The sequence below is a fragment of the Bufo bufo genome, chromosome 2, assembly GCF_905171765.1.
Source record: "Bufo bufo chromosome 2, aBufBuf1.1, whole genome shotgun sequence".
NCBI lineage: Eukaryota > Metazoa > Chordata > Amphibia > Anura > Bufonidae > Bufo > Bufo bufo.
Window position 1 is genome coordinate 278235743 of NC_053390.1, and position 13005 is coordinate 278248747.

At 42.2% G+C, this 13005-nt stretch overlaps 1 protein-coding gene across 1 annotated transcript in view; it reads right to left on the minus strand.

Annotated features, from left to right (window-relative positions):
• SGSM1 (small G protein signaling modulator 1) overlaps positions 1 to 13005 on the minus strand; it is a 273270-nt gene that overhangs the window by 77219 nt on the left and 183046 nt on the right. Inside the window, exons 12-14 of the mRNA XM_040419686.1 lie at positions 12310 to 12439; positions 10151 to 10288; positions 7067 to 7205 (exon numbers count right to left, since the gene is read on the minus strand). Coding sequence (XP_040275620.1) covers positions 7067 to 7205; positions 10151 to 10288; positions 12310 to 12439 — 407 coding nt within the window. The remainder of the gene's footprint in view (positions 1 to 7066; positions 7206 to 10150; positions 10289 to 12309; positions 12440 to 13005) is intronic.

The window sequence follows — 13005 nt, forward strand, 5'->3', positions numbered from 1 at the left end:
ACTATGGTACAAAAATGTGAATTTCCGCTTTTTGAAGCAGCTCTGACTTTCTGAGCACCTGTCATGTTTCCTGAGGTTCTACAATGCCCAGACAGTACAAACACCCCACAAATGACCCCATTTCTGAAAGTACACACCCTAAGGTATTCGCTGATGGGCATAGTGAGTTCATAGAACTTTTTATTTTTTGTCACAAGTTAGCGGAAAATGATGATTTTTTTTTTTTTTTTTTTTTCTTACAAAGTCTCATATTCCACTAACTTGTGACAAAAAATAAAAAGTTCTATGAACTCACTATGCCCATCAGCGAATACCTTGGGGTCTCTTCTTTCCAAAATGGGGTCACTTGTGGGGTAGTTATACTGCCCTGGCATTCTAGGGGCCCAAATGTGTGGTAAGGAGTTTGAAATCAAATTCTGTAAAAAATGACCTGTGAAATCCGAAAGGTGCTCTTTGGAATATGGGCCCCTTTGCCCACCTAGGCTGCAAAAAAGTGTCAAACATCTGGTATCTCCGTACTCAGGAGAAGGTGGGGAATGTGTTTTGGGGTGTCATTTTATATATACCCATGCTGGGTGAGAGAAATATCTTGGCAAAAGACAACTTTTCCCATTTTTTTATACAAAGTTGTCATTTGACCAAGATATTTATCTCACCCAGCATGGGTATATGTAAAAAGACACCCCAAAACACATTCCTCAACTTCTCCTGAGTACGGGGATACCAGATGTGTGACACTTTTTTGCAGCCTAGGTGGGCAAAGGGGCCCATATTCCAAAGAGCACCTTTCGGATTTCACTCCTCATTTTTTCCTGAATTTGATTTCAAACTCCTTACCACACATTTGGGCCCCTAGAATACCAGGGCAGTATAACTACCCCACAAGTGACCCCATTTTGGAAAGAAGACACCCCAAGGTATTCTGTGAGGGGCATGGCGAGTTCCTAGAATTTTTTATTTTTTGTCACAAGTTAGTGGAAAATGATGATTTTTTTTTTTTTTTTTTTTTTTCATACAAAGTCTCATATTCCACAAACTTGTGACAAAAAATAAAAACTTCCATGAACTCACTATGCCCATCAGCGAATACCTTGGGGTCTCTTCTTTCCAAAATGGGGTCACTTGTGGGGTAGTTATACTGCCCTGGCATTCTAGGGGCCCAAATGTGTGGTAAGTAGGTAAATGACCTGTGAAATCCGAAAGGTGCTCTTTGGAATGTGGGCCCCTTTGCCCACCTAGGCTGCAAAAAAGTGTCACACATCTGGTATCTCTGTATTCAGGAGAAGTTGAGGAATGTGTTTTGGGGTGTCTTTTTACATATACCCATGCTGGGTGAGATAAATATCTTGGTCAAATGCCAACTTTGTATAAAAAAATGGGAAAAGTTGTATTTTGCCAAGATATTTCTCTCACCCAGCATGGGTATATGTAAAATGACACCCCAAAACACATTCCCCAACTTCTCCCGATTACGGAGATACCAGATGTGTGACACTTTTTTGCAGCCTAGGTGGGCAAAGGGGCCCATATTCAAAAGAGCACCTTTCGGATTTCACAGGTCATTTTTTACAGAATTTGATTTCAAACTCCTTACCACACATTTGGGCCCCTAGAATGCCAGGGCAGTATAACTACCCCACAAGTGACCCCATTTTGGAAAGAAGAGACCCCAAGGTATTCGCTGATGGGCATAGTGAGTTCATGGAACTTTTTATTTTTTGTCACAAGTTAGTGGAATATGAGACTTTGTATGAAAAAAAAAATAAAAAAAAAAATAAGCATTTTCCACTAACTTGTGACAAAAAATAAAAAATTCTAGGAACTCGCCATGCCCCTCACGGAATACCTTGGGGTGTCTTCTTTCCAAAATGGGGTCACTTGTGGGGTAGTTATACTGCCCTGGCATTTTCCAGGGGCCCTAATGTGTGGTAAGTAGGTAAATGACCTGTGAAATCCTAAAGGTGCTCTTTGGAATATGGGCCCCTTTGCCCACCTAGGCTGCAAAAAAGTGTCACACATGTGGTATCGCCATATTCAGGAGAAGTTGGGGAATGTGTTTTGGGGTGTCATTTTACATATACCCATGCTGGGTGAGAGAAATATCTTGGCAAAAGACAACTTTTCCCATTTTTTTATACAAAGTTGGCATTTGACCAAGATATTTCTCTCACCCAGCATGGGTATATGTAAAATGACACCCCAAAACACATTCCCCAACTTCTCCTGAGTACGGCGATACCAGATGTGTGACACTTTTTTGCAGCCTAGATGCGCAAAGGTGCCCAAATTCCTTTTAAGAGGGCATTTTTAGACATTTGGATACCAGACTTCTTCTCACGCTTTGGGGCCCCTAGAATGCCAGGGCAGTATAAATACCCCACATGTGACCCCATTTTGGAAAGAAGACACCCCAAGGTATTCAATAAGGGGCATGGCGAGTTCATAGAATTTTTTTTTTTTTGGCACAAGTTAGCGGAAATTGATATTTTTAATTTTTTTCTCACAAAGTCTCCCGTTCCGCTAATTTGGGACAAAAATTTCAATCTTTCATGGACTCAATATGCCCCTCACGGAATACCTGGGGGTGTCTTCTTTCCGAAATGGGGTCACATGTGGGGTATTTATACTGCCCTGGCATTCTAGGGGCCCTAAAGCGTGAGAAGAAGTCTGGAATATAAATGTCTAAAAAATTTTACGCATTTGGATTCCGTGAGGGGTATGGTGAGTTCATGTGAGATTTTATTTTTTGACACAAGTTAGTGGAATATGAGACTTTGTAAGAAAAAAAAATAAAAATTCCGCTAACTTGGGCCAAAAAAATATCTGAATGGAGCCTTACAGAGGGGTGATCAATGACAGGGGGGTGATCAATGACAGGGGGGTTGATCAATGACAGGGGGGTTGATCAATGACAGGGGGGTTGATCAATGACAGGGGGGTTGATCAATGACAGGGGGGTGATCAATGACAGGGGGGTGATCAGGGAGTCTATATGGGGTGATAACCACAGTCATTGATCACGCCCGTGTAAGGCTTCATTCAGACGTCCGGATGCGTTTTGCGGATCCGATCCATCTATCAGTGCATCTGTAAAAATCATGCGGACGTCTGAATGGAGCTTTACAGGGGGGTAATCAATGACAGGGGGGTGATCAGGGAGTCTATATGGGGTGATCACCACAGTCATTGATCACGCCCCTGTAAGGCTTCATTCAGACGTCCGGATGCGTTTTGCGGATCCGATCCATGTATCAGTGCATCCGTAAAAATCATGCGGACGTCTGAATGGAGCTTTACAGGGGGGTAATCAATGACAGGGGGGTAATCAATGACAGGGGGGTGATCAGGGAGTCTATATGGGGTGATCACCACAGTCATTGATCATGCCCCTGTAAGGCTTCATTCAGACGTCCGGATGCGTTTTGCGGATCCGATCCATCTATCAGTGCATCCGTAAAAATCATGCGGACATCTGAATGGAGCTTTACAGGGGGGTAATCAATGACAGGGGGGTGATCACCACAGTCATTGATCATGCCCCTGTAAGGCTTCATTCAGACGACCGGATGCGTTTTGCGGATCCGATCCATGTATCAGTGCATCCGTAAAAATCATGCGGACATCTGAATGGAGCTTTACAGGGGGGTGATCAGGGAGTCTATATGGGGTGATCACCACAGTCATTGATCATGCCCCTGTAAGGCTTCATTCAGACGTCCGGATGCGTTTTGCGGATCCGATCCATCTATCAGTGGATCCGTAAAAATCATGCGGACGTCTGAATGGAGCTTTACAGGGGGGTAATCAATGACAGGGGGGTAATCAATGACAGGGGGGTGATCAGGGAGTCTATATGGGGTGATCACCACAGTCATTGATCACGCCCCTGTAAGGCTTCATTCAGACGTCCGGATGCGTTTTGCGGATCCGATCCATCTATCAGTGGATCCGTAAAAATCATGCGGACGTCTGAATGGAGCTTTACAGGGGGTTGATCAATGACAGGGGGGTAATCAATGACAGGGGGGTGATCAGGGAGTCTATATGGGGTGATCAGGGGTGATTAGGGGTGATCAGGGGCTAATAAGGGGTTAATAAGTGACGGGGGGGGGGTGTAGTGTAGTGTAGTGGTGCTTGGTGCTACTTTACTGAGCTACCTGTGTCCTCTGGTGGTCGATCCAAACAAAGGGGACCACCAGAGGACCAGGTAGCAGGTATATTAGACGCTGTTATCAAAACAGCGTCTAATATACCTGTTAGGGGTTAAAAAAAACACATCTCCAGCCTGCCAGCGAACGATCGCCGCTGGCAGGCTGGAGATCAACTCTCTTACCTTCCGTTCCTGTGAGCGCGCGCGCCTGTGTGCGCGCGTTCACAGGAAGTCTCGCGTCTCGCGAGATGACGCGTATATGCGTGACTGTGCGCAGGGCTGCCACCTCCGGAACGCGATCCTGCGTTAGGCGGTCCGGAGGTGGTTAAATAACCGTCGTCAGGAGTCCTCTGATAAGTCACCATTTTTTGGTGCATATGGGTTCCATCCGCAGTTTGGGACTTTCTCGGGAGAGGGCTCTTCTGGTTTGCCTGATGAGGACAGATTCTCCTCGTCTTTGTCATCTATTTGGCAAAAGATTCAGGATAATCTAAAGAGCATGAGTGAGAGATATAAGCGTGTGGCGGATAAGAGACGTGTGCCTGGTCCGGACCTGAATGTTGGTGATCTGGTGTGGTTGTCTACCAAGAATATCAAATTGAAGGTTCCCTCCTGGAAGTTGGGTCCTAGGTTTATTGGGCCTTACAAGATCCTGTCTGTCATCAATCCTGTTGCCTATCGTCTTGATCTTCCTCAGACTTGGAAGATCCATAATGTTTTTCATAAGTCCTTATTGAAACCTTATGTTCAACCTATTGTACCCTCGCCTTTGCCTCCTCCTCCGATTATGGTTGATGGAAATCTTGAATTTCAGGTCTCTAGGATTGTGGATTCTCGTCTTGTCCGCGGTTCCCTCCAGTACCTCGTTCATTGGGAGGGTTATGGTCCTGAGGAGAGGATGTGGGTCCCAGTGACGGACATTAAGGCCTCTCGTCTCATCAGGGCTTTCCATAGGTCCCATCCTGAGAAGGTGGGCTCTGAGTGTCCGGAGTCCACTCCTAGAGGGAGGGGTACTGTCACAGCCAGACAGCTGAGAAGCGCTCACAGGAGCTTCTCAGATCCTCCTCCTTGAATTTCTTTGTTTTGGTTTAGTTTCTCATCTCGTTAGTCTATCTCAGCTGTCATGCAGTTGGACTGATTGCTACCCTTTAAGTTCCTCCCCATAATGCAGTAGTGTGCGGCTGATACAACTTCCTGGAGTGTGTGTGCATGCTGTTCCCAGTTCCCAGTTCCCAGTCGTCAGTCGTCTGCAAGATAAGTGCTGTTTATGTATTTATGATTTTGTCTTTTCTGGATCCAGGTGACCCTGACTCCCTCCGTGTCAGTGTAGGGAGCCGGTGGTCGTGTCCCTTCACTATTGTAGGGTCTTCAGGTAATAGATAGCCGAGGAACGTGGATATGCGGCCATCCACCTTTGGGGTGTTCGCATAGGCTGAGCAGTGAGGGAGAGCGGCAGGTCTATTGCAGGGGTCTCCCTTTGTTCCTTAGTTGTGGATCCAGAGAGACATTGTTTATATGGTATTGTCTTGTTTCCTGTACACCATCCGTGACAGCCAGGCAGTGAAAACATCATCTCATGCCTGGCCCTATCAATCAAAGTAGAGAGGACATGGCAGTTGCAGAGCAAGTGGAGCCTCTAGGTGTAACAGCAATGTCCCCATTGCTCCTAAATGCAAATTTGCATATATTAAAACATAATTTTTCTCAGCAATGCGGCCACATATGAACATGGGACCAACACAGATGCCGTCAGCTGCCAAACACACATGCAACAGGTCAGCCAGTTTCATAGGTACAAATCTGCTGACAGATGCCCTTTAAAAAGGGGTCTCTTAATTAGGCAAGCAAAAATACTGTAAATACAGTTCTAGGTTATAAAACATGAGGTATTTACTTAACAATATAAATCCTTAGAAAAATATAACACATCTAAAATAGAATAAAAAAAATACAGTACATCAATTAAACATCAATTAAAAAAACATGATCATTCCTGATTTTCAAAATGTGTATTCAAAATTAAAATGCTATTTTGCAATTTATAAAACTCTGAATGTAACCTGTAAGTAATACTAAAATGAAAAAAAAAAACAACACTGATGTTAATATTCTGTCCTGGCCTCGCGCATTCACTCCCAACATAAAACTCTACATGATGTGACCATGTGACAATACGTATAAGGCTACTTTCACACTAGCGTTCAGAGCGGGTCCGTCTGATGTCTGCTCAGACGGATCTGCTCCTATAATGCAGACGTTTGTATCCGTTCAGAACGGATCCGTCTGCATTATAGTTTGAAAAAAAAACTAAGTGTGAAAGTAGCCTGAACGGATCTTTCCAGACTTTACATTGAAAGTCAATGGGGGACGGATCCGTTTGAAGATTGAGCCATATTGTGTCATCTTCAAACGGATCCGTCCCCATTGACTTACATTGTAAGTCTGGACGGATCCGCTTGCCTCCGCACGGCCAGGTGGACACCCGAACGCTGCAAGCAGCGTTCAGGTGTCCGCTCGCTGAGCGGAGCGGAGGCTGAACGCTGGCAGACTGATGCATTCTCAGCGGATCCGCGTCCACTGAGAATGCATTAGGGCTGGGCGGTTGCGTTCGGGGCCGCTTGTGAGCCCCTTCAAACGGAGCTCACGAGCGGACACCCGAACGCTAGTGTGAAAGTAGCCTAAGGCATAGTGAATATCCAGGTCCAACTTTGAATTGGTAGTACATGGCCAGATTACTATAACATAAAAAAAAATTTTGGGGTATTTTGTACAGGTTGGTCCTATAAGAGGAACTGAAAACAATATGTACAATAACAAATAACGAGTGAATGGAAGAAATATGTATTGTTTAACCTCTTTGAGAACATTTATTCTATTGTGATGTGATTTTATTAAGGATAAAGATTTCAAACGTACCTCTCATGATTGCACCCATTGGATGGAACTCCGTCTGAAGATCCACTTTGAGAACATGAGGAGCAGGAGGATTTGCGAGTACTGGGCTGCCACACTGAAGGTATCCCAACCCCCTGAGGATCCATAAAATCTTGAGGCACTAAAGAGAAATCAAATATGAGCGAATCCAACCAAAATCCTTCTAAAAAGTTTTTTTCTTAATCTGGAGCAAATTGCAATTCACAGACTTGCTTTAATAAGGTATTCATTATACAATCATGAATGCGCACTGTCCATGAGAAATGGGAAACTGTCACTAAAGCACTATTATATGCCTTTATGTAGCCATAGTGCCTTTTATACAACAGATTGAGCAGTGATGTCAGTGAATCTTTAAGACACCGTATAAATCCATAGCACCTTCAACAGGAACCATTGTGGATTCACTCAATTTATTGTATTATATCAATCGAAACATAACCTTTTTTAACTGAAATTGTGTCCAGGAAATCCATTGAATGTGGTCCCAAATGAGTTTAGGCAATCTTCCAGTCTCAAAACAAAATTTGACTATAGACTAGATCAGGGATCACCAACCTCCGGCACTACAGATGCTCTGAACCTACAACTCACTTCTATGGGAGCTGTGAGAACAGCCAAGCATGTTTACATGCTGGGAGTTGTAGTTTCACAGCAGCTGGAGTGCCGAAGGTTGCTGATCCCTGGACTAGATATACAGTCATAATACCTGTGCTCTCCACTGCACATATCTGATCCTCTTACTCAGTCTTCACAAAATAACCACTAACCTTCCCTGCCCTGGGATCAACTAGTGCCAATGACAACCGCAAGACAGTGGAGGGGGAAGAGGTTGGTATATCTCAGACTTTTTGAGTGCAGTTCCATCAGCAAGCATTTTGTGAAGATGGTCTTGAGAAGTGTTCCTCAATCTGCCTGTCATGTTTTCAGAATTTGCTTAGTATTGAGCAGGTGATATTTTTAGTGTCAATGCATCAGGACTTACCACAGAACAGGTATTCATTCTGTGGGATATTCTAAAATCATGACTGTGGGATATTCTAAAATCATGACTGGCAGGTGGGCCCTGAGGACCAGATCTACACCATAATTTCAACGGATGGTACTAGGTATGATGACTATATATTTCTAAAGTATAATCACATTTTAGTGTGAAAATGGACACTAACTTTAAACATGCTTTTGTGATAATATATTATTTGGGGCTATATAATAACCAAGTCTGGAGGGTGCACATTCAGAGAAGTACAGGTGAAACTCGAAAAAATTTGAATATCGTGCAAAGTTAATTTATTTCACTAATGCAACTTAAAAGGTGAAACTAACATATGAGACTCATTAGACGCAAAGCAAGATATTTCAAGCCTTTATTTGTTATAATTTGGATGATTATGGCTTACAGCTTAGGCTGGGTTCAGACCTTAGTGTACGGGATGGAGCGCTCTGTATGCGCGATTGTACGCGCGCGAACAGACGCGGCTCCGGAACAAACGAACGCCTATTGTCGCGCGTTCCCGCTGAAGTCTATGTACGGGAACGCGCGACAAGGCGCCCCAAAGAAGCTCCTGTACTTCTTGGGGCGTCGGGCGTTTTACAGTGCAATCGTACGTGCTGTAAAACGCTCAGGTGAGAACCCTGCCCATAGGGAAGCATTGGTTCTTGCCTGTTGAGCGTTTTACAGCGCGTAGGAACGCGCTGTAAAACGCTCAGGTCTGACCCCAGCCTTATGAAACCCCAAAGTCACAATTTTGGGGTCCCCTTTGCTCAGGGGGTATGGATTAATTAGCTGACTAGAGTGTGACACTTTGAGCCTAGAATATTGCACCTTTTCACAAAATTCTAATTTTAAGTTGCATTAATGCAATTCCTTTTAAGTTGCATTACTGAAATAAATGGACTTTTGCATGATATTCTAATTTTTCGAGTTTCACCTGTACATAAAATGTTATCTATATACACCACATGCCAGCAAAAACACAAGACAGATTCACAATCAATATAATTTCATTAACATGATTAGGAAAACATATGATCCCATCAAATGCTGTGAATAAAAGCTGTCATTAGGAAATAAACCAGGAGTAGCAATCACTGTGATGCAGAGTTTTATGTTCATAACCATGATAAATATTGATTAAAAGAACCTGTATAACCCACATTTATTTAGAAACAGCTTATTATTTAACCATAATTTCAAGCACTTAAAGGGGTTGTCCAGCCTTTTTAAGCGACAACCTATCCTCAGGATGGGCTATCACTACCTGACTGCCAGGGGTCCTCTGACGGAAGTCAGCGAAGCATCTACACAGAGCTATTAACAGTGTAGTGGAGGGATCGCGCTACTACAGCTGCTCCCAGGACTGACTTCCGTTAACAGTGCTACACAGAACAACTGATTGCCTAGTAATGGCCTATCCTGAGGATAGAAAAAAAAATGGTAAACAGCACAAAAAATCCCACCTTGGGACAATATATACCAATACTCCAGGTACCCAGCGTATAAGTCCAGACGGTGGTGCACACGGAAGGAGACTCGGGCTATGGGTCCCTTCAATCAACAGAATAGTAAAAATGTCCGCAGCACTCTTCAGTTTGTGCAAAAGATCACCGCTTTTTTTATTCCATAAGCAGCATACAATGCAACGTTTCGACTTAAACAAGTTTTTATCAAGCAATTCCAATCATCATTATCAATTGCTTGATAAAGACTTGTTTAAGTCGAAACGTCGCATTGTATGCTGCTTATGGAATAAAAAAAGCGGTGATTTTTTGCACAAAGTCAAGAGTGCTGTGGATATTTTTACTATTCTATCCTGAGGATAGGACATCACTTAAAAAAAGCTGAACAACACCCTTATACATGAGCAAGTGTAAAAGCAGATGGAAAGCAGTATGAGCTGGTAGCCAGTATATGTCGCCATATATATATATATACGGAATTGTATATTCCATGATAAATTACAATACTGGATAAAATTACATGCCCATGTTAACAAAAGTTATCAGATATATTTGGAAAGTTGGTGGTACCAGCACACACAGTTAAAAAAGTACGCTAAGGCAGACCCGGCATGGTAGGGGCATGGAAGAGCTTCTCAGAACGTGTTTGGACCACTGAAGTCTGACTTGCTGGCATCACATGGTAAGTGGAGATGGAACATGGGAGATGTGTTAATGAAGGATGAAAATGATGGTGTACAGTAACTACAAACAAAGGAAAAGTACAATGAGAATACTATACATTCATGGCAGCTATACCACTCATCGGTGTTGTTTACTAAGTGACTAGTCTTCCTTCAGGCCAAATTCACATTTCCATGTTCTGGAACGTATTATACATCTGTATTATACGTATGTCTTAAATCGCTGTTAGTTTGGGTCAGACATATAACATGTCCAGAACACAGATGTGTGAATCCAGCTTTAGGCCTGATTTTTAGACTTTTGAAAATCAGGCCTAAAATGGGATTTATCTGGTAACAGTTTGTTTCTCTCTCCCCACTGAAAAAAAAACATTTATTGGCTTAGCTGAAGGTGCATGTTTATGGGGGAGTCAGGAGCAATGAACATTGGTCAAACAGTTATTTAAAGGAATTCTCCGTTAAACCACAAAAAAATATGAAAATACTGAAAAAACCTGCAAGACGTCCTAAGTCAGAATGGAGAGTATGGAGCAAATGCCGCATGGAAGCTCCATTCTCCGTCTGTATCAGCCCTGTAAAGCACTGTATTATGTACAGATCACAGCTGACATACTGACGAGCTGAAATGAGGGACCTCATTCCACGTCCAGGAATTTGACAGCAGCCATTTTAATTTCTCCAATAATTGTCTCTTACACAAAACAAGACATTTTATATTAACAGGTTTCAATATTTTTATTGGAGTTTTGTTCCCTGGAGAACCCCTTTAATGAATATGACCACCTTTAAACAAACTATAAGAAAACTGTTTATATGCACATTACTTTAACACAACATCTACAATTACGTATTTTCTATTGTTTCGCTTCTACACTGTTTATGTAGTTTAATTCAGTCATCAGATTATTACAATTAAAATTACTAAAATGCTAGTGGACAGGAATGGTATCAGGTAGGAAATGGATAAACCATAATAATAATTGGAAATTATAAAAAGATGTATAAATAGTAAAAAAATTGAGGTGAAAATTATTGTGTGGAGTCACAACTAATATATATATATATACAGTACAGACCAAAAGTTTGGACACACCTTCTCATTCAAAAAGTTTTCTTTATTTTCATGACTATGAAGGCATCAAAACTATGAATTAACACATGTGGAATTATATACATAACAAACAAGTGTGAAACAACTGAAAATATGTCATATTCTAGGTTCTTCAAAGTAGCCACCTTTTGCTTTGATTACTGCTTTGCACACTCTTGGCATTCTCTTGATGAGCTTCAAGAGGTAGTCCCCTGAAATGGTCTTCCAACAGTCTTGAAGGAGTTCCCAGAGATGCTTAGCACTTGTTGGCCCTTTTGCCTTCACTCTGCGGTCCAGCTCACCCCAAACCATCTCGATTGGGTTCAGGTCCGGTGACTGTGGAGGCCAGGTCATCTGGCGCAGCACCCCATCACTCTACTTCATGGTCAAATAGCCCTTACTTTCAAAGTTTTCCCAATTTTTCGGCTAACTGACTGACCTTCATTTCTTAAAGTAATGATGGCCACTCGTTTTTCTTTCCTTAGCTACTTTTTTCTTGCCATAATACAAATTCTAACAGTCTATTCAGTAGGACTATCAGCTGTGTATCCACCTGACTTCTCCTCAACGCAACTGATGGTCCCAACCCCATTTATAAGGCAAGAAATCCCACTTATTAAACCTGACAGGGCACACCTGTGAAGTGAAAACCATTTCAGGGGTCTACCTCTTGAAGCTCATCAAGAGAATGCCAAGAGTGTGCAAAGCAGTAATCAAAGCAAAAGGTGGCTACTTTGAAGAACCTAGAATATGACATATTTTCAGTTGTTTCACACTTGTTTGTTATGTATATAATTCCACATGTGTTAATTCATAGTTTTTATGCCTTCAGTGTGAATCTACAATTTTCATAGTCATGAAAATAAAGAAAACTCTTTGAATGAAAAGGTGTGTCCAAACTTTTGGTCTGTACTGTATATATATATATATATATATATATATATATACACATTTCTATTTATAAAACCTAATGAATTTGTCCATACTCATACCAAACTCAGATTGACTCGCTGGATATATTATTCTGAATACATAGTCTGTTGCTTCATCTTCTTCCTTGTCTGAGGTTGACTCCGAAGAACCCTGAGGACTTCTCTTTCTCAGCTTGGGAAACACTTTGCCCTATGTTACATAAAAATTATAAAACTTTAGATATAATTTGAGAACAAAAATAGTGTTAGTAGTCATGTTAGGCCCCGTGAAAATCAAATCTTGATTTTACTCTTTTCAACTACTGTATACAGTGGCATACATAGATAAGTAAGGGCCCCATAGCAGGAATTAGACCAGACCCCCCACACAGGACAGAAGGGTTTCTGCCTAAACCCTTTTCAATGACCCTTGGGCCTTTTTTTATACTGCCTCATTTGCTAAAAGTTGTTCCCTTAGAGGGTAGAGTCCTGACCAAGTTTTCACCCCCAGTAGAAGAGGGTATAATCCCAACTGGGCCCCCCTCTTGCCATGTGCCCCATAGCAGTCGCATGGTCCGCCGCTATGGTAGTTACGCCCCTGACTGTATATAAAGAATATAGTAAAACAATGAACAAAAAACAAGGTAAACCGTGTACAGAGATAAGCAATCTGTTAAAATGCACTATGCTGGTGCTTCAACAATTCCTGAGCCATATTTTTGCATTTTTCAGCATTTCGGCCTCTGCAATTTTGGCATTCTTTTTAATTCTTGTTTT